This window comes from Canis lupus, chromosome 4, assembly GCF_011100685.1.
Source record: "Canis lupus familiaris isolate Mischka breed German Shepherd chromosome 4, alternate assembly UU_Cfam_GSD_1.0, whole genome shotgun sequence".
NCBI classification, from domain to species: Eukaryota; Metazoa; Chordata; class Mammalia; order Carnivora; family Canidae; genus Canis; species Canis lupus.
This window is the reverse complement of record NC_049225.1, coordinates 30393311-30414650: the sequence shown is the minus strand read 5'-3', so window position 1 is coordinate 30414650 and position 21340 is coordinate 30393311. Positions and strand designations below refer to the sequence as shown.

At 42.2% G+C, this 21340-nt stretch overlaps 1 protein-coding gene across 2 annotated transcripts in view; it reads right to left on the bottom strand.

Moving 5' to 3' along the window:
- Window positions 1–21340, bottom strand: part of SH2D4B (SH2 domain containing 4B) — an 83805-nt gene that overhangs the window by 50334 nt on the left and 12131 nt on the right. For both annotated transcript variants that reach the window (XM_038534489.1, XM_038534490.1), the window contains exons 2-3: window positions 8523–8685; window positions 6876–7023 (exon numbers count right to left, since the gene is read on the bottom strand). In XM_038534489.1, coding sequence (XP_038390417.1) covers window positions 6876–7023; window positions 8523–8685 — 311 coding nt within the window. The remainder of the gene's footprint in view (window positions 1–6875; window positions 7024–8522; window positions 8686–21340) is intronic.

Below are 21340 nucleotides of genomic sequence, written 5' to 3'. Positions count from 1 at the left end.
CTCAGAAGCCGCTGGCCCTTCCACAGCCCTGATGGAAAGTCCACCCAAAGGGCAGCCGCTGGGGCAGAGCGGCCCAGAGGCCGACAGACCAGCGCCCCCTGCTCCTACCTTAGGGAGCCGCGCCCCCCCACACACCCCCAGCCCTCGGCCGCCCGCCTCTTGCCCCTTTCCTGATAAGCAGTTCACCCCACGGACCCCGACGCCCGGGCCCCTCACCCAGAGACACAGGCTTTTCTGGAAGGCCCGGTCATTTTGGTAGTGTCGGGGAGCAGGACTCCCTGTCCCCTTCAAGGGTTCTGCTCGCTGGACAAGGACTCCAAGTGACAGGAGACAGATTCACGGGAGAAAGTCAGGCCGGGTGGCTCAGCAGTTTAGCACCGCCTGGGGCCCAGGGTGTGGTCCTGGAGACCCAGGATCGAGTCCCGCGTCGGGCTCCCTGCGTGGTGCCTGCTTCTCCCTCTGCCTGGGTCTCTGCCTCAATCTCTCTCTCTCTCTCTCTGTGTCTCTCATGAATAAATAAATAAAATCTTAAAAAAAAAAAAAAGAAAGAAAGAAAGAAAGTCAGCCATAGCAGCGTCTACATACAAGACAGACACATGGATGGGGAAGCCCGGCAGGCCAAACACGGGATGTGCCATCCCGAACTCAGGACAAGGGGGTGGGGGCCTGGGATTTCAAAAGAAAGGGATGCAGTCCGCAGGGGCATAAAGAGAAGAGCAGAGGCCTGGTAAGAAGACGTCTGCCCGCCACACGGAGGTCCCGCAGCTAAAACTGATCCCCATTAGTAATCCCCATTCTGGAAGCGATCCCTCGGTCAGACCCTTCCAGCGAGTTAGAGGAGGGCAGGGCTTTCCCCCGAGCCCTCAGGGTCTCAAGCTCAGAACAGTCCGAGCCAACGTGGCGCGTCCCGGAGGCAGGAGGGCTGCCCTGAGCCCCTGCAGCTGCTCCTGGGGCCCGAAGATGCGTCCTGCTTCTTGAGGTGACGTGCTCTGCAAGGGCAGGGCCACACCTGGGTCACTCATTCCCCCGGTGACAGCCCCAGCTCGGGGCCTAGCAGGCAGCAGGTGCTGCATAGACGCTGACCAGGGCAGTGAGCGAACGGACGCACAAACGAGGGTGAGACGGGGCTTGTGCTGATCGTTGGGAGGGGAAGGGTAAGCCTCGCCGGGTTGCCTCGTGCAGGGAGAAGCTCAGGTCACGTCTGCCACGCTCTCATAGAAACCTCAGGAAAGTGGAAGATGTGCCCACCGCTCATAACCCTATTATGGGGCGGTTTCTATGGTGGTGCGGGTGTCAGCAAGGGCCCAGCTTCAGGGAGGACAGAGCAAAAAGGGAGTGAGTGGCCTCGAAGAGCAAATGGTGCAGAACGAGAGGATGACATAGTCGCATCACCAGTGCCGGGTTCTTGTCGAGCGCACCAGGGAGGGGGGAGACCGAGGCAAAGGCAGGGAGCAGAAGTCTTATCATCAGTGTCCTATAGCCCCAAGTGGAGGCAGGAGCAGCCCAAAGCAGCTTTAAGATGTAAGAAAGCAGAGGAGGGGCGCCTGGGGGGCTCAGGGCTTGAGCCTCTGCCTCCGGCCCAGGGTGTGGCCCCGGGGTCCCAGGTTCAAGTTCCACATCACGCTCCCCGCACAGAGCCTGCCTCTCCCTCTGCCTGTGTCTCTGCCTCTCTCTCTGGGTCTCTCATGAATAAATAAATAAAGTCTCTTAAAAAAATAAGAAATCAAAGAAAATATGCAAATTATATCTGGCCTCCTGCTGCCACTTCTTCCTAAAGGAACACCTTCACGTGCACACACAACGCATTCAAGCAGCGCCAGCCACAACAGAATGGGTTTTGGTTTGTTTTGTTTAACAGAATTTTTTTTTCAGAATGGTTTTTAAAAACCGGTTTCCAACTGTCTGTATCTTGTTGTTTGAAGTTCCCTCTTTAACCTTACACGGATTCTGGGTTCCTCCCCCCATTTCTTCAAGGGAATCCTCACTGTTAGGCACCGGATCACCCCCCCCCCCAACCGGGCCCAGCCACACACCCTCCTCCCCGCGGCCTCCCCATGGTCCTCGCGGCCCAGCTCCGAATCAGCGCCAAGCTCTGCTGATTTTGTCCTCTGCCCTCCTGTGTGTCCGTCCCTCTGAGTCCCGCCACGGTCAGGCTGCACTGGCTGCCCCCTCGGCCCCCGCAAAAATCTCCCCACTGTCCCCCCTTCCCGGCCTTCAGGCCAGAACATCACACCGTGGCCACCGGGCCTTCTTGTAGGGGTGCACTCAGCCGTGTTCCTCTGTGTCCAGATGCTCACAGGGCTGCCACCTCCTCCCCACAGCCCCGAGGGCCCACTGCCCACCCCGCCAGGTTCCCGTCTGGCTTCCCCCACCACGTGCTTCTCTCTCCCCACAGCAGACCAGTCACCATTGCACACACCTCCTGGCCGTGTCCCATGGACACGTGGGCCCCGCTCACGCCCAGACTCCGGCAGGGGCTCCTTCGTGCCCATGGTTGAAAGACCCAATAAAAACGACCTAAGCCAACCTCTAACCCAACGCATAAACCCTTCGGCGAAGCTGTCCTCGTCACCCATTACCGAGTAACAGACTCCCAGAAAACATACTGGCTTAAAACACTAATCATTTTATTTGCTTTGTGGTTCCACAGGTTCATAATTTGGGCAGGGCCTGGCAGGTGGCCCTTCTGCTCCACACAGTTGCCTCTGAGGTCAGTGACTTGACTGGGGTCATCCACCAGGAGAACCAAGGCTTCACTCTCGTGTCTGGTGCCTCAATGGCCTCCACACAGGCCCTGCATCTCTGCCCGGCTTGCCCGGGTTCCCTTACTTTACACAGTGATGGACCAAGGCTGGAGGGCCTCTGGTGGGGCAGCTCCCAAAAGTGAGCCCTGCAAGGGGGGCAGATTCTACAAATCTCTGATAGCCTGTCCTCCAAAGTTAGAGTCCTTTCTACTGCATCTACAGATCAAAGCTGGTCACAAGGCCACAGCAGACGCAAGGGATGAGAAGTAAACCCACCTCTCGCAGAGGGAAGTGGCAAAGGACTGGCCACCAGCCATAGTTAATCCAGCACAGAAACTTCTGAGATGCTGCTCGGTGCCAAAACAGGTCCTGTGATGAACATCTCATCACAATGCAAGGGCAGTGCATTTACGGAAAATACCCTCGCTCATAAACCTGGACCTTCCCATCCCCGAGTCCTTGAGCCGATGGTCCTGGCAGACACTGCCCCAGGGACCCCCCACCAGGGCTTCCCAGGTGCTGCCTGCATGTCTGAGGCTCCTCAAAATGCAGACGCACCAAGTCAGGATTATAAAGTTTGAACCTTCACATTCATCAAATTCATTTTTGAAACAAGAACAACCTTATCATTACCATAGCCTTCCTTGTAAATAATACCAAAAGCCTGCATTTGGGTCCCTTGGTGAGCCCTGTGGCTTTACGAAGTCCTCCATGACCCCCCACGCAGAGCACCCCACAATTTATCATCTCTGTCTCACTGAGGTTCTCAAGGAGGTCATCAACCAGAAAACCCCTCTGTAATCTCCTCATGAATTGAGCCCCAGGACACCAGTTCCACGGAGCCACCTTCCCAGCATCTGGGACTCAGCTCACCCCTGCAGAGGAGGGAGGCCAGGGATTAGAACAGGTGATTCTTGCTCTTAGAGATACATAAAAGTATTGCTTGTCCTCTCCAGCAGACTTACATAATCCTATGCAAATTCCAACGATATAAACTAAAACATCTCTCCGCTATGGATTGATTGGATTTTAAGACGATTATGGAATCATTGTTCAACAGGTGTGATAACGATTGTTGTGGCTCCACAGGGAAAGGTCCACGGTCCTGGGAGATGCACACTGAAGTGCACAGGGTTTAGTCAGGAGTCGCCAAAGTTAGGCTCCCAGGCCAGATCTGTCCTCTGTCTATTAAAGTCTTCTGGGGGCACCTGGGTGGCTCAGTTGGTTAAGCATCTGCTTCTCCCTCTCCCCCTAACATTCCCCCCTCGCTCGTGCTCTCTCTCTCTTTCTTTGTCAAATAAAGTCTTTTAAAAATAAAATAAAGTCTTATTAAAAGGCAGCCACACTCATTTGCTCACATATTATCTGCAGCTGCTTCTGTGCAGCTGATTGAGTAGTTGTGACAGAGGCAGCGGGGCTGAAAAAACCTAATATATTAACTATCTGGACCTTTACGGAAAAGAGTTTGCTAAGCCCTGGCTAGAATTTATGAAGTCTACATCTTTGTTTTAAACTGTTTGGCAAAACCGTTTAGCAGTAGCCACAGTAATATACATGTGCGTGTATATCTATCTGTGTGTACAGATAGATACAGTTATAGAGGAGAGGAGAAAAGAGACAATGGAAATATGACAAGATATTAATAACTGGTGAATTTTAGTGGCAACTCTATGAGTACTTCTTTCAGTTTTGCTGCAAGTTTGAAATTACTTTTAAATAAAATGTTTTGAGAGTAAATATGGCTTCCCTTACAGACTCAAGAGAATCTCATATATATATAGGATATATATATATATCATTAGTATATCATATATATATGGCTCGAGGGAAAATTCAGTAAGATCAATAACAATATAAATATGTAACCAGCCATTGCAATAGGTCTTAAAGCAACAAGAACAATCTTATTCACAATCAAACAAAAAATATCAAACCTACAGTTTAAGAAGAAAAAAAAATGTGGAGCATTTAAGTAAAATAATAAATTTTACCGAAGTCCAAAGGATGGAAGCACATCAGCACATATAAATTATTGTGAATGTTTGGGATTGGGTGGCCAGTGCATTTACAGGTGTTTATTTTTTTTCAGGTTTTTTTTAATAATAAATTTATTTTTTATTGGTGTTCAATTTGCCAACATACAGAATAACACCCAGTGCTCATCCCGTCAAGTGCCCCCCTCAGCGCCCATCACCCATTCACCCCCACCCCCGTAACAAAACAAAAACACTTTACCAAACACAGAAAGAAGCTTTGAGTAATAGGAAGATAATATTACATCCTGAGCAAGGAAACTGAATGATTTAGTATTGAAAAAAATATGTCCATCTTCCACAAATACATCTATCACACTGATGTAATTCCAATTAAAATTACCATGTATTTTTGTTGTTGTTGTTGTTGTTGTTGTCTGGGGGAGGATAGTGATAAAATGAATCAAATGTACCTCTAGTAGAATAAAATGGGTAAAATCAGCCAAACACATTTTGAAAATGAAGAGCAATGATAGGTTCTTACCTTAGCAGATGTGAAAACTCATTTTAAAAGCCACAATCACTAAACAAGCAAATGTGGCTCTAGAATAATCAAAGGAGAAAAATCTATGAAGAGATCCAAAGGTATGTGAGAAGAATTGAGGCTGCAAGTGCAATGAGAAGAGAGAGGATAGATTATATCTTTGTAAACAAAGATGGAACAATTTGCTAAGGAATTGGAAGGAAAAAAAGTTATAGCCCTATATCATACCACTCTCCAAAGTGGGAGAAAATGAAGTACAAAGAAATAAAATCATGAGTGATATACAAAACACTGTGGATTAGTATTATTAGAAGCTTGTGGTGGCACAGATCTTAGCATGAAACAAATCATTTTTTTAAAGCCTGATATAGTTGGCTAATAAAACTTTTAATCTTCTGTACACCTGAAAGCACAATAACCAAAATTAAGAAAAAACAACACCGAGAGACACTTGGGTGGCTCAGTCGGTTGAGCATCTGACTCTTGATTCCAGCTCAGGTCATGATCTCAAGGTTGTGAGATCAAGCCCCATGTGGGGCTCTGCACTGGGCGTGCAGCCTGCCTAAGATTCTCTCTCTCCCTCTCTCTCTCTGCCCTTCCTCTGCTCATGCACACACTCTCCCTCTCCCTCACTCTCAAAAGAAAAAAAAAAAATAACTGAGAAAAATATTTGCCATATAAATGATCCTAAGGGGCCACTGTCCTCATTGTCTTATCAGTATAGGAAAAAATATTATTAAAATGTTTAAATGAATATACAATCCATAAAATAATATGATTGTTGGAATTCAGCGTGATTATTATTTTCTTCTTTTCACTTATGTATTTTTTGCATTTTCTAAACCCCCCCCCAAAAAATGTATTATTCCTGTAGGAAAAAAAATTGCATAATAGGAACCAGGAAAAAATAATTTTCTTCAGGCAACCTAAGCAGTGTAAAGCTCCTTTACCAGCTCCCAACTGTCCCAGAATGAGTAGGGATGCAAGGTTCCCAAGAACTCCCTATCCAGGGCCAGAAATGTGCATTTGTCATCTTCTTGAACCCTCCAAAATACTCAAGTTGGATGCAGTTATTACCCTAATATTATAAACAAGAAAATGAAGGCTCAGAGACATTCGGCAAGTGTCCCAAGTTCACACAGTACTAAGCAGTGGAATTGGAACTGGATCCCAGGCTGGTCTGACCCCAAATTCCACACTTTCTGGGCCCCTTTCCAGGTCGCTTGGGTTGGGAGACAGCAGGTCTGAGTTCTTTTTTTTTTTAGGTCTGAGTTCTGATTCCTGCCCCTGTCCCCTCTGCCACCACGTCCTTGGCAAGTCTCTTCCTCTGTTTAACACTCAGTTTCCTCATCTGTCCAATGAGAAGTGGATTGGCCCAAATGGGGTGTCAGATTCCTTCCTGCTCAGACGTGTGAGATTTCTGTTCTTATAAAGCACTCAGGCCTCGCTCTGTGTGTCTCTCATGAATAAATAAATAAACCAAATCTTTAAAAAAAGAATCTTAAAAATAAATAAAGCTCTCAGTACCAACAAATGGCCAAACCAGGGATGGGCGCCAGTAGCCCGGGCGCGAGCGTTGGTGGCCGCTCAGAGATGCCCCGTGCGCGGGCTCACCTTGAATTCCTCACGGATGCGCTCCTCCAGGACTTTGGCAGCCTTCCTGTCCTCCATCTCCACTTTCCACTTCTCCGCCAGGATCCGGGCTTTCTCATTGGCCAGAGCATCCCGAAACTTCTTGGTGATTTCTGCCTCCTTCTGTCTCCTTCCAAGAGAACACCAGGAGATATAAGCCCGAGTAGGAAACCGAAGGACCACGTAACAACAGAACTGTGAGTAAAAACCATGAGCATCATTTCCCAGTCTTAGACTGGCAGACACCTAAACTAAGCAAAACTCGATGTTGGTAAAGTTTGGGGCAAAAAAGAGTCACTGTCCTGGATGGTAGTGCAAATCAGCTGAATTTTTCTGGAAGCCAGGGAGGAAGAAAGACTCAGAAATCCTTTTTCTCACTCAGTTTCACAAAGGTGTAGGTAGAAGATGTTCAGCAGAGGCTTTTTATAACATAATAAATGGCAAACAACCTAAATGTCCATCAACAGGACCAATAAGTTGAGTTTCTCAGGTAACAGGAAAGCATACGTGATCTCAAATAACACTAGGAATCTCTATCGATCAATTCTTCAAGGTGCTGCCTAAACGCTCACTGTGATTATCTTAGGTGGTGGGTGTTGAGTTGCTGTTACAATTTGACAATTAAAATAGTGTCTTTAGGGCAGCCCGGTGGCTCAGTGGTTTAGTGTCCGCCGTCAGCCTGGGGTGTGATCCCGGAGACCCAGGATCAAGTCCCACGTCAGACTCCCTGCATGGAGCCTGCTTCTCCCTCTGCCTGTGTCTCTACCTCTCTCTCTCTTTCTCCCATTAATAAATAAAAAACCTTTAAATAAATTTAAAATAAATAAATGAATAATATATTAAAAAGTAATAAAATAAAATACTGTCTTTAAAAGCTGGGGGGAAGGCAGCCCGGGTGGCTCAGCAATTTAATGCCACCTTCGGCCCAGGGCTTGATCCTGGGGTCCCGGGATCGAGTCCCACATTGGGCTCCCTGCATGGAGGCTGCTTCTCCCTCTGCCTGTGTCTCTGCCTCTGTGTGTGTGTGTGTGTGTGTGTGTGTGTGTGTATCTCTCATGAATAAATAAATAAAATCTTAAAATAAAATAAAATAAAATAAAATAAAAGCTAGGGGGTGGGGAGTGTTGGAATCAACTGCCTATGGATTTCCAAGTTTGGCAAAAAAAAAAAAAAAAGTTAGGAGTTGTTCATGAAAGTCACTCCACATCGCAGTGGGGGCTCAACTATCCGCATTGCATGCAAAATGACAAGCTGAAAGGGAAAGAAACAAGCAGACGACAAAAGTGAATCCAAACTCGTATACTATCCCAGGGATAAGCCACTGAGAAAGGAGAAGTAGGTCATCTGTATTATCTCAGGGAATCCAACTACGTCCAGATGGGAAGGGTGTGCCCACACCACAGATGCCACAACTGAGACCCCAGATCAGCTCACTACTGGCTGGTGGGGCCAGGATTTGAACCCATGAGACCCACCCAGGTGGAGGCTCTGATGCTGTGGTCCCCTACTCTTGGCTGAGCCCAACGGGTGCTGCCTGGCACCTTCTTCCTCCCACCCACAACCTATTGTCCTTCAGCTTGGACCCAGCCTAGGCACCCAGACACCCCGGCACCCATCTGCACCTCTCACCAGAGCTCCTCGGCCTCCCTCTGAGCCTGCAGCCGCGCCCGCTCGGCGATCAGCTCCTCCGAGATCTCTTCATAGGGCTTGTCGCCAGGGCCTTCTCCCATGATCCAGACCCAGACTTCACCGTCTGCCCCCAAGAGCCACTGGATGTGCTTGTCACTCACTGCTTCACAGCAGAAGGAAGGGGGAAGGGACAGGTGTGAGTTCCAATTGGCCCAGGATGAGTGAGTGGGGTTGGCGGATGCTGACCCCACCTGTCTGCAGGGCCGCTGCCATCCGCAGAAATCATTCCAGAGGGACGCCGGCCCGAGCGCCGTCCACCTCCACCCCCCCCCCCCCCCCCAGGAAGCGACACAGCTGCCAAGTCAGCCGGTGTAGACGGTGCCCAAGGCCGGCCTCCGAGATACTCCGCAGACAGCGCGGCGGGTGACAGCGCCGGCGCCTCCTCTCCCTCCCTGCTGTCCCCTGTCTGCAGACAAGCAGTCAGAGACACAGAGCCCGGCCCGGACCCACATCAGCCTGCAAGGGGAGCAAGGATTAAGCCTGGGGCCTACTAAGCCACTGAGATTTCTCGGTTTGCCCACGGCGACTGATGCCATCGATTCCCAGGACTAAAAAGGAAAATATCCCTGGCGCAGGGTAAATGCAAGCCGGGTGGCGTTGCCCTGGCAGGGAGGTGGCCCGAGCAGCCGGCCCAAGGGACAGTCAGGGGACTGTGTCACACACAAGAGCAAGACATTTGACAAAATTGCAGGCGCTGCAACTGAGAAGGCGGACCCTCGCACCTCCCAACCTTGCCGCTCTCGGGCAGGAAACTGGAAAACAGAACCTGGCTCATGAGGGAGTGTCGGCTGCTAGCAGCTGCGAAGGGGAAGAAATGAGCTCAAGAAAGAACTGAATGCTTTGCAAGTAGAAATGAAAGGGGATAGAGAGAACACAGAAATTTGAGACTTTGTAGGATTGGAAAAACCATCCCCTTCTAGGGCCCAAATTACAAGAGACTGGATTTTTTTTTTTTTAAGGTTTGCCTGATGGTGCCCAATAAAATTTCTAAGGTAATTAAAGTGACCTAAGGCACCGAACACGGTGAGAATGTGCTCCACAGACATCCACCCACAGGGAGGTAACGGAGCAAGTGCTTCAGTTCCTGCGCTCTTGGGTTTGCCGAAGGCCGTGCTTCCCAGAGGTGGCTCCCAGCCTTTGAGCCAGCATGGTGGGCTCATTCTTGGGGGACAGCAGACTCTCCGATGAGGATGATGACAAACCTCCCTTGGGCTGCATGGCTCCCCCAAAACACCCCCTCCCCCCTACCTAGAATACCTCAGCCTTCCCCGCCTCCTTCACTCCAGGCCAGACTTTGTTGTAATATGACGGCTCTCACACACTCCTCTAGCACCCTGCTCCCTTTCCTCCCACAGGGAAGTTTCATTTCCTATATAAAACCCATGTTTGTGTAACCCCACCCTTGTCTTTACTCCTCAGAGGAGTCAGGCTAACACAAGTACATTCAGAATGCCACCCCTCATGCTTATTTTTCAAAGAGTCTAAGATAGATAGATGCCCTTGGGTTGAAAACAAAAGCATAGGGAAATAGAGGCAGAGAATTACAGTCAACTTGCAAAATACGTCCAGAAAAGAATTTCAGATGTCATTACTGGGACATGGAAGCAAAGAGATCAGAAACCTACTAAATTTTTGAGTCTGGACTTAAAAAAAAAAAGCCTTTGATTGTTCAAGATGTCAGCCACCCTTGGGTCCCCAAGCTCGATGAATGAACAGAAGGTGGGTTTCAAAGCCTATGTCAGTTCAAGGAGTGCATGGTCCTCAAAACTCACTTGAGATGAGGCCAAGGGGAGCAATGCACAAAGAGGAGCCTCCTCGAGGGCACAGTCCTACCCTGATTCTCCTTCCAGGGCAAGAGAACCATAGAGCTGACCTCTAGGACTTCAGGAATGCTATCAACTAGTGACTGAGGGGGGCTCACATTCTCCCCATTTCCATAGTGGACGTCCTGACCCTACCCTTCCACTGTGTACCGTGTCATAGAGGTGGGGTGTGCTTAGATAACACGCCTTTTCAGCCACATCCAGACGCTGTAGAAATTAATGCAGAGGCCGTGCAGACTGTGAACACTGAGCTGGACACAGTGACTGCATGAGACTCGAGAACATCCCCCTTACGGAGGTGCTGGGCGTATTCATATGGAGGAGGAGAACACAACGTGAGAGAGACCAGAACAACAATCTGTGACAGCGACCATACTGTCTGGCGAGCTTTCCCTACTGGGGTCCTTGAGCCCACCAGATGACCACGTCCAAGTCCATGTGGCCATGGGAATGAACGCTAGACTACAGGTATCAGAGGAAGTGATTTGTACACTTTCAGGCTGCGACTTTTGCAGCTGATGTGGGAAGGAAGGAAGGTGGAGAAGCAGCAGCAGCCTCAACCCTGGTGGACACTGTTGCCCAGGTAAGGACTTTGGATTTCATCCCAAGTGAAACAGAAGCCACGAGAACTGGGAGATGGGAGAAAGTGACATCTCATGCACGTCTCAGAATGTCCGTTCTGCCCGTTGGGTGGAAAACAGATGGGGGACGGGGGCAAGAAAACCTGTACTCCCATTGGCATTTGTTAACAGCTCCTGTGAAGGACAATCATTTCTTGGACTAAGGTGGTACAACGGAGGAGGCATAAAGCAGTTAAGATTTAGGACATATTCTGAAGGAAAAAGCAATATTTCCTTAAATTCTGGATGCGAATTGTGAGAGAAAGAGAACGAGAAAACTCCAATGTTCCAAGATTAAGCAACAGAATGTATGGTTTGGCCACATGGAAGAAACAACTTGGAGAAATCAATGATTCTGTTTGGGTCAAATTAAGTTTGAGATGCTTATTGGACATCCCGTCGGCAGTTGAAGGAAACAGAATTGAGAGGAGAGGATAGAATTAAGATACAAAGCTTTGGAGTCATCGGTGTATAGATATTTAAAGCCACAAAACTGGATGAGAACACAGAGAGTGAGTAGAGATAGAAAAGAGAAGAGGTCCAAAGCTGGTGGTCCGGGATGCTTCAACACTTAGACAGGAGGAAGACCTCCCAAAGGAGAGAAGGACAAAGAAGCCTATGAACAGAAGAACAATCCTAAAAGAGGAATATCCCAGAAGCCAAGGAGAAAGAATTTCAGGAATTAAGGCAGCATCGACTGTGTCAAAGGCTGCTCAGGGGTCAATAAGATGAAGACAAAAGACTGACCACTGAATTTGGCACCATGGAGGTCATGGTCCGTGAGTTGGTGAAAAGGAATCCTTGGAAACTTGAAAACTTTTAGAGGGAAATATAAAATCACATCTTTATAACTTTGGGGAAGGGAAGAATTTCTTCTACAAGACATTAAAAGAATAGACTATGAGAGACAATGCTGATAAATTTGAATACAGATTGAAGCTTAAAATTTCTACACAAAAGGGCACACCATAAAGACAATTAAAAATCAAGCCACCAGCTGAGAGAAGATAGCTGAATACACATAACTGTCCAATGATTGCAACAATTAATTAAAGCAATAATAACAGCTCACATCTACAGAGGGCTTATCAGCTAATCACGGTTCAACATATTTTACATCTATTAACTTATTAATGTCTAGAACAAGCTTTCCCTACTGGGGTCCTGTGAGAAAAATAAGCCCTATAAAACATAATTTGAATGATGATTTTCCTCGGTTCTCCCAAAGATGGTATGTAGATAGTACTAGCCTCGAAGCATCGTAGAAAAGTTAACCCATTACATACAATGGGTCTTTAGGGAAGCTGTTCTCAATTAACTTGCTTTTGGGACCCCTTTGCATTCTTTAAAAATATTGAGTATCTCAAATGCTTTTTTTTTTTTTAGTTGTATCTACCAATATTTACCATATTCAAAACTAACACTGGAAAAAAATGTAATGTTTCTTTAAAATAATGGCAAATCCATTACATACTTACATATAGCATTTTTATGAAAAATAGCTATCTGTTCTAGAACAAAAATATTTTGTTGGAAGAGTGGCCTTGTTCTACATTTTTGCAAATCTACTTGATGTCCAGCTTAATAGAAACCAGCTGGATTCTCATATCTGCTTCTACATTCACTCTGTTGCAATATGTAATTTTAGTTGTAGTATATAAAAATTTTTTTATATAAAAAATGTTTGACTTCACATGGAACTGGAGGGTATTATGCTGAGTGAAATGAGTCAATCGGAGAAGGACAAACATTGTGTGTTCTCATTCATTTGGGGAATATAGATAATAGTGGAAGGGAATAGAAGGGAAGGGAGAGGAAATGGGTAGGAAATATCGGAAAGGGAGACAGAACATAGAGACTCTTAACTCTGGGAAAGAAACTGGGGGTGGTGGAGGGGGAGGAGGGGGAGGTGTGGGGGTGAATGGGTGATGGGCACTGAGGGGGACGCTTGACAGGATGAGCACTGGGTGTTATTCTGTATGTTGGCAAATTGAACACCAATAAAAAATAAATTTAGTATAAAAAAATTTTTTTTGACTTCACACATACAGTCAGAAAAGGGAAGTAAATAGAAAAATTGATAGTTCTTCAGATATTTATTGATACTTTTCTTTAATACTACAATGAAATTCAAATGGTAGTTTCTTAAAAGTTGTAATGTGGAACTTGAAAAAAATAAATGAATTTATTGTACTTTGTTATATTAGAACTGATTGGTCATGTTAATTTCCTACTTTTGAATCAATGGATCGAGGTAATATAAGATGTTACCATTCAGGGAACTAGGTGAAGGCTATGTGGGAACTCTCTGAACCATTTTGCAACGTTTGCCTAAGGCTAAAGTTATTTCAAAATAAAAGTTTAAAATTTTAAAAAGCAAAATAAAATAAAAATCCATTGGTTTATTTTGTGCTTCAAATGAATCTGTCACTAATGCATAATCTTACAATGTTATTCATTATTCATTGATCCTTTGGAAAATATGGCTTCATTGAGTCAAGCAGGTATTGCAAATGTGAACACATTTTATTTCATAATATCAGAAAATCATGTTTGTTGATATCACTATGAATCTCATGAGAAAAGCCTTTATGCATTGAGAATTTAATAAACTCTTGATGACCCAAGTTTTCCAAAACTTCTAATTTTTGCTTGAAAGCTGAGATTTTATTGTTGGCATAAATTCTACCAGTTGCTTTTCTTGAAGTGACAGGTTCATTTTATTCATTTTCAAATACCCAAGTCTTACAAAAGATGGGTTGTCTGTCAGTCTTCCTTCAAGTAAAAATTATATTCTAGGGATAAAGAGGCTAGAGCAGCACATGGAAATCCCACAGTGCTTTTCCTCAAGAAACTCATCATACTTCAGCACGCAGCAGAAATGCTTTATGCATACTTCCCATTTTGTCCTACAATAAAATGAATAAGGTTTACCGTTTCATCAAGGAGTGAAACCATCACTAACTTTAATCTGAGGCGCATGATGCTGGAAAAATACAATGACTACCGCTACTAAGATACCAGCAGATTTACCCAGTCTTGGTTTTGCATCATTAGTACAAGTATAAACACAGTGAATAGGTCAGAGAACATCTCAGTGTTACTGTAAGAATAATTTTAACCTTGTTGACCCGGAGAGTCTCACACCTCCAGGAATCCAGGGACCACAGCTCAAGAACCACTGCTTTTTTCACAGAATCTTGATTGAAGGGAGAAAAAGGAAACTATCTGGAATAGGAGTGTCTGGGTGGCTCAGTTAAGTGTCCAACTCTTGGTTTCAGCTCAGGTCATGATCTCAGGGTCATGAGATCGAGGCCCACGTCGTCGGGCTATGGGCTCAGGGGGGAGACTGCTGGAGATTCTTTCCCACGCTCTGCCCTTCCCCCTACTCGTGCTCCCTTGCTCTCACTCTCTCATAAATAAATAAGTAAATAAATAAATAAATAAATAAATAAAGTCTTTAAAAAACAGTAATAATATTTATCTGAAATATACAAAGAATGTTTATAAACCAGTAAGAAAATGACAAACAACCCCACAGAAGAAAGAGCAACAGATATTGTCCCAAATGCTATCAGTTACTTACCAATTACCCCTCCACCCTCCTTGCACTGCTTCCTTGCATTTAGTATGCAGAGTTTAATCAAAACAGCAATCTGCTTGATTAAAATTCTCATCTTCTGTCTTCCTTCCAGGGAAGGGTGCCCATGTGACAAAGTTCTGGCCAATTATTATAGGTAGAAGATAATGAGAGAGCTGTGAGAAATGTTTCCTACCCTGATACAAATAACACCCAGCCTTTCCTCCCCCTTTTCGTCATGGCTGGAACACAGATGTGATGCTAAAACACACAATAACTACCTGAAGACCTAAAATACTAAGCCACCATCTAAAAATCAGGAAAGAAGAGCCGGCAATATTACTAACGTCACAGAGCCAATAACCCAGTTCAGGTCTGCCTATTTCTAGACTCCTTTTGGTTACATGGAAAACAAATCCTGAAAGTCCCTGGTGAGTGGATTTTCTGTTCCTTCCAGGTTAACACATTTTCATCGGGTTATTGATATGAATAGACATCTCATGGAACAGGAAACATAATAAACTAACATATCAAAGATAGTTTACTTTATCACTAATTAGATTCAAGCTTATAAAAACAAGAATGAACTATCATTTCACTCCTACAAGATTGGAAAGAACCTTGTAAAAAGTCTGATGAGGCAAGTGTTGGAAAGAATACAGAGCAACAATAATAGTTACAAATTCCTGATGGTAGAAAGTACCAATACAATCACTTTGAAGATCTTTGGAAATATTTAGTTAAGTTGAAAATGCTATACATTATCACTAAGGAATAGCACTTCAGGTATATAACTCACAGAGTCTCTTTCACATGTGCCCAGAGAAAACTGAAAGAGAAAACAGTATTCCAATGTAACACTGCTCAAACTATGAAAAATTGGAAACATAAATACCCAATAAAGAAAAATAGACAAATAAATCATGATATGTTTTTATAATGTAACACTCTACAGGAAAAAAAATAAATACTTTTGAACATACTAAATATATGTCTTTTAAAAATACAGAACCGTAAAATTAAATTCAGGTTGCATATGGCTTAATGTCATTCATATAATGATTAAGTGACATAATGCCTACAAAATCTATATTGCAGCATGGCAAAGATATAAGCATGATATACATTGAATTTAATTAGGGTTGCAAATTGGGAGGGATATGAGGAGTAAAATTTTAGGAAGACATCAATGTAGGTCTCACCATATATAAAGGGCTTGAATAAAAACAGAAGAGGCACTAATGTCAACATTTAATAATTAATTTAATAATATTAAACGTTATGGGTCCAAACACAAGAAACAACAAGTGTTGGAGAGGATGTGAAGAAATAGAAGCCCTCCTGCCTTGTTGGTGGGAATGCAAACTGGTGCAGCCACTGTGGAAAATGGTAGGGAGATTCTTCAAAAAGTTAAAAATAGAACTACCCTATGATCCAGTAATTGTACTACTGGTATTTAATTCAAATGGATACATGCACCCTTATGTTTATAGCAGCATTATTTACAATAGCCAAATCATGGAAATAGCCCATGTGTCATCCATCAATAGATGAATGGATAAAGAAGAGAGAGAGAGAGAGAGAAGAAAGTTATTCAACCACTTTTTTTATTTTTTAAGCTATTATTTGTTCATCTGAGAGAGAGAAAGAGAGAGCATAAGCTTGGATGGGGGAGGCAGAAAGAGAGGGAGAAGCAGACTCCTTGCTGAGGAGCCAAGAGAGCGACATGGGGCTCCATCCCAGGACCAGGAGATTATGACCTGAACCAAAGGCAGACACTTAACCATCTGAGCCACCAGGCACCCAATGTTCTTTAATTATTTAAAAAAAAAAAAAAGAATGAAATCTTGCCATTTGCAACATGGATGAGCTAGCTAATATAATGCTAAAGAAAGTAAGTCAGTCAAACAAAAACAAATACCATATAATTTCACTCATATGTGGAATTTAAGAAACAAAATAAATAAGCAAAGGAAGAAAAAAAAAGGAGAAAGAGACAAACCAAGAAACAGACTCTTAACTATACAGAACAAATTGATGGTTATAAGAGGGGGTGAATGGGAAGATGGGTGAAATAGGTGACAGGGATTAAGGAGGGCACTTGTCCTGATGAGCACTGGGTGATGTATGGACGTGTTGAATCATTACATTGCACATCTGAAACTAATATAACCCTGTATGTTAACTGTACTGGAACTCAGAAAAAAGATATTGTGGGTCCACGAGTACTTATTATATTATTCTCTATTTTGCCTATATGTTCAAATATTTTATAATGAGAAATATTTAAAGTTTTATTTTATAAAGATCTGACGTAAGGGGCACCTGGGTGGCTCTGTCAGTTTCTTGGTTTTGGCTCAGGTCATGATCTCAGGGTCATGAGGGCTCTAGGCTTAGCTCAGCGTCTGCTTGGGCCTTTCTCTCCCTCTCCTTCTGCCCTTCCCCCCTGCTTACTCACACTCTCTCTCTCTCTCTCCTTCTCCAAAATAAATAAATAAATCTTAAGAGAAAGATGTAACATGAATAAACTAAGTTTTCAATCTAAAACATTTTTTAAAACAAAATAAGATAAAAGAAAGTTAGGGAAAATAATTAATGAAGGAAAAAGCTAATATTAGTGAAATGCAAAGCATGTATAAGCCCAAACATTTGTTATTTGAAAAATGCAAAATAAGAAATCACCTAGATAACATAAAGATAACATAAAACATGGAATTATTACAAGAGAATATTATGTGCTGTTCTATGTTAATAAATTTGAAAACATAGATACAGATATAGGCATAAATGTTCATCATCTTAAGTTAGACAATGATTTCTTAGATATGACACCATTTCATAGATAGATAGATAGATAAATAGATAGATAGATAGATAGATATAAAATTAGACTTCACTAAAATTTAAGACATTTGTGTTATAAAGCATACCACCAAGAAAGTAAAAGGGCATAGCATAGGTGACTCAGTCAATTAAGTGTAACTCTTGGTTTCGGCTCAGGTCATGATCTCAGGGTTGTGAAATTGAGCCCTGAATTGGGTTCTATGGAGTCTGCTGGAGATTCTCACCCCCTTCTCCTTCCCCTGCTTGTGCACATGCATGCATGATGAGAAGAAAGAAAAGAAAGAAAAGAAAGAAAGAGAAAGAAAGAAAGAAAGAAAGAAAGAAAGAAAGAAAGAAGAAAGAAGAAAGAAGAAAGAAAGAAAGAAAGAAAGAAAGAAAGAAAGAAAGAAAGAAAGAAAGAAGAAAGAAAGAAAGAAAGACCCATAGACTGGGAGAAAATATTTGCAAATCGTATATCTGATAAGGGACTTGTACCTAGAGTATATAAAAACTCTTACAACTCAATAGTAAAACACAACCCTGTCAAAAAAGCAGCAAAGGATCTAAATAGATATTTCTCCAAAGAAGATATACCAGGGGTCAATAAACTCAAGAAAAAACACTCAACATCATTATTCATCAAGGAAATCAAAATCAAAATCACAATGATCTAACACTTCACGTCCACCAGGATGGCATTAATCAAAAACACAGATAATAGCAAAGGTTGGTGGGGATGTGGAGAAATTGGAATTCTCATACAGCTGGTGGGAATGTAAATGGCACAACTATTTTGGAAAACAGGCTGCTAGGTCCTCAAGTGATTAAACATAAGGTGACCAAATGACCCAGCAATTCCACTCCTAGGTACACACCCAAGAGAAATAAAAACAGATGTCCACACAAAAATTTATACTGAATATTTATAGAAGCATTATTCATAATATCAAAACCCTGAAAACAACCTAAATGTTCATTAAGAGATGAACAGATTAAAAAAAAAAGGTACATCTGAACAATGGAATATTATTCAGCCATTAAAAGGAATGGTATACTATGGAAGGATCATGAAAACATCATGCTAAGTGCAAGAAGCCAGTCACAAAATCCACATACTTATATGATCCCATTCATATCAAAGCCCAGAATTGAGATACTATAGAGACATAAAGTAGATTAGTGGTTGCTAAGGACTGAAGAAGGGAGAAGGGGATTTAGGGGAGTGATAAAGTGTATGGGTTTTCTTGAGGTGATGAAAATACTCTAAAATTGACTGTGGTGATGGTTGCACATATTGGTGAATTTACTAAAAATTATTTAATCGTACACGTTACATAAGTGACTTTCAAGGTGCATAAATTATATCTCAATAAAATTTTTTAAGAAAAATTTGTTTCTAGTAATTCATAAGCAGGGGAAAAAATCAGTTAGGGTATAAGTTGGTTAATAGTCTAAACACTGTCAACCAACTTAATCTAATTGACATTTGTAGAACACTTCACACTACAGCAGAACTCTTTCTTTTTCGAGCGAACACAGAACATTCACCAAAGATAGATCATATTCTTAGCCATTTAAAAAAAACTCAGCAAATTTTAAATGTTTGAAGTCATCTCTGGCATTTACTCTGACCACAATGGAATTAATCTAGAAATCAATAACAAGACGTCTGGAAGAAATCCCTTCAAATATTCAGAAATAACACAATATAACTCTAAACACCCCAGGGATAAAAGAAGAAATCACAAGATGAATTAGAAAATATTTTAACTGAAGAAAAATGAAAATACAACATGTAAAACCCATGGGTTGTAACTAAACCAGTGCATTAAGAGAAATGTATAGCATTGAATGTTTATATTTTCTTTTAAAAGAAGTATCTCAAAAAAAAAAAGTATCTCAAATCAAAGGTCTAACCTTCTACATTAAGACACTATAAAATAAAGAACAAATTAAATCCAAAAATAAAAGAAAGAAATAATAGAGATAATAGAAATCAGTAGAACAGAAAATGGGAAAAAAATCAGGCAAATAAAAATTGATTCTTTGAAACCACTAGTAAAATTATTAAATTTCTCACTAGACTGACTGATCAAAATTGCAAGAAAAAACACAATTTGCCAATATCAGGCATGAAAGAGGGGTCACTACTGCAGATCCCACAGACACAGGAATTTATAAAGAATTTAATGCCAATAATCTAGTAACTGAGATTAAATAAAGAAATTCTTTAAAAGACATAAAATACCAAAGTTCACTCAAGAAGAAATATACAATCTGAATAGCTTTGTGTCCAATAAAGAATTTGAATTCATACTTTAAAATCTGGCCACAACAAAACTGTGGGCCCAGGAGACACCACTGATGAATTCTACCAAATATTTAAGGAAGAAATAATATGAATTCTATACAAACTCTTCCAAAAAATGAAGAAGAGAGAGTATTTTTCAACTCATTTTTATAAGGTAAACATTATCCTGATACTAAACTAAAGATATTTCAAGAAAACTACAAACCACTATCCCTCACAAACACAGATTTTAAAGATTTTTAATAGAACATTAGCAAATTGTATTCAGAAATATATAAAAAGGATAATGTATCATGACTATACAAGGTTTAACCCAGGAATTCAAGGTTGATTCAACGTTCAAAAATCTAAGTAACTTGTCATAAGAGCTGACTAAAAAAAACTATAATCAACTCAAAAGATGCAAAAAAAACTTTTGACATATCCAATGTCCATTCCTAATAAAAATTCTCAGCAAAATACTAATAATGGAGAAGTTCCTCCCCCTAATAAAATATATCTAGGAAAAAATCTTTGGTTAATATCATACTTAATGATCAAATATTGAAATTTCACCCTAAGATTGGGAATAAGACCAGGTTGTCTGCTGTCACCACATTTATTCAACATTGTACTGAAGATCCTAACCAGTGCAATAAGGCAAGAAAAAGAAATTAAAAATGTACACATATTGGAAAGGAAGAAATAATATGGTCTCTATTTGCATATGGTATGATCACCTATATATAAAATCTTAAAGAATCTACGGAAAAGACTATTTGAACTAATGGGTGATTTTTAGCAAAGTCACAGAAAATAAGGTAATCAAAACACAAATATCAATTTATATATTTTATCAATAAACAGGTAAAAATTAAATTTTAAGATACCACTTACAATGGCATCAAAAAATATGAAATAGAGATAAATTTAACAAAAGATGTTCTCTAATCTACAAAAGTTGCTGAGCGGATTGCCTGGGTGGCTCAGTGGTTGCGTGTCTGCCTTCAGGGCATGATTGCAGTGTCCTAGGATTGAGTTCCACATCAGGCTCCCCACAGGGACCCTGCTTCTCCCTCTGCCTATGTCTCTGCCTCTCTCTCTCTCTCTCTCTCTCTGTGTGTGTGTCTCATGAACAAATAAATAAAATCTTCATTAAAAAGTTGCTGAGAGAATAAAGACCTAAATAAATGGAACATTATACCTTTTCCATGGACTGGAAAATTCAACTATATTAATATGTCAACTCACCCCAAACTGGTCTACAGTTTCAATGCAATCCCAGATTCCTAGCAAGCTTTTTATAGAAATTGACAAGCTGATTATAAAATTGACAAGCAAAACTCCTAGAGTAGCCAAAACAATGTTGAAAAAGAACAACATACGACTCACACAATTCAGTTTCAAGATTCACTACAAAGCTATAGTTTCAAGATTTACTATGAAGCTACAGATAGAGTGGTATTTGTGTAAGGAAGGTATATGCAGCAGTGAAACAGAACGGAGTCTAGAAATAGACCTACACATATATGGTCAAATGCTTTTCACCAAAGATGCCACGGTAATTCAAAGGAGAAAGGATTTTTTTTCCCAGCAAATAGGACCTAGACCCATACTTTACC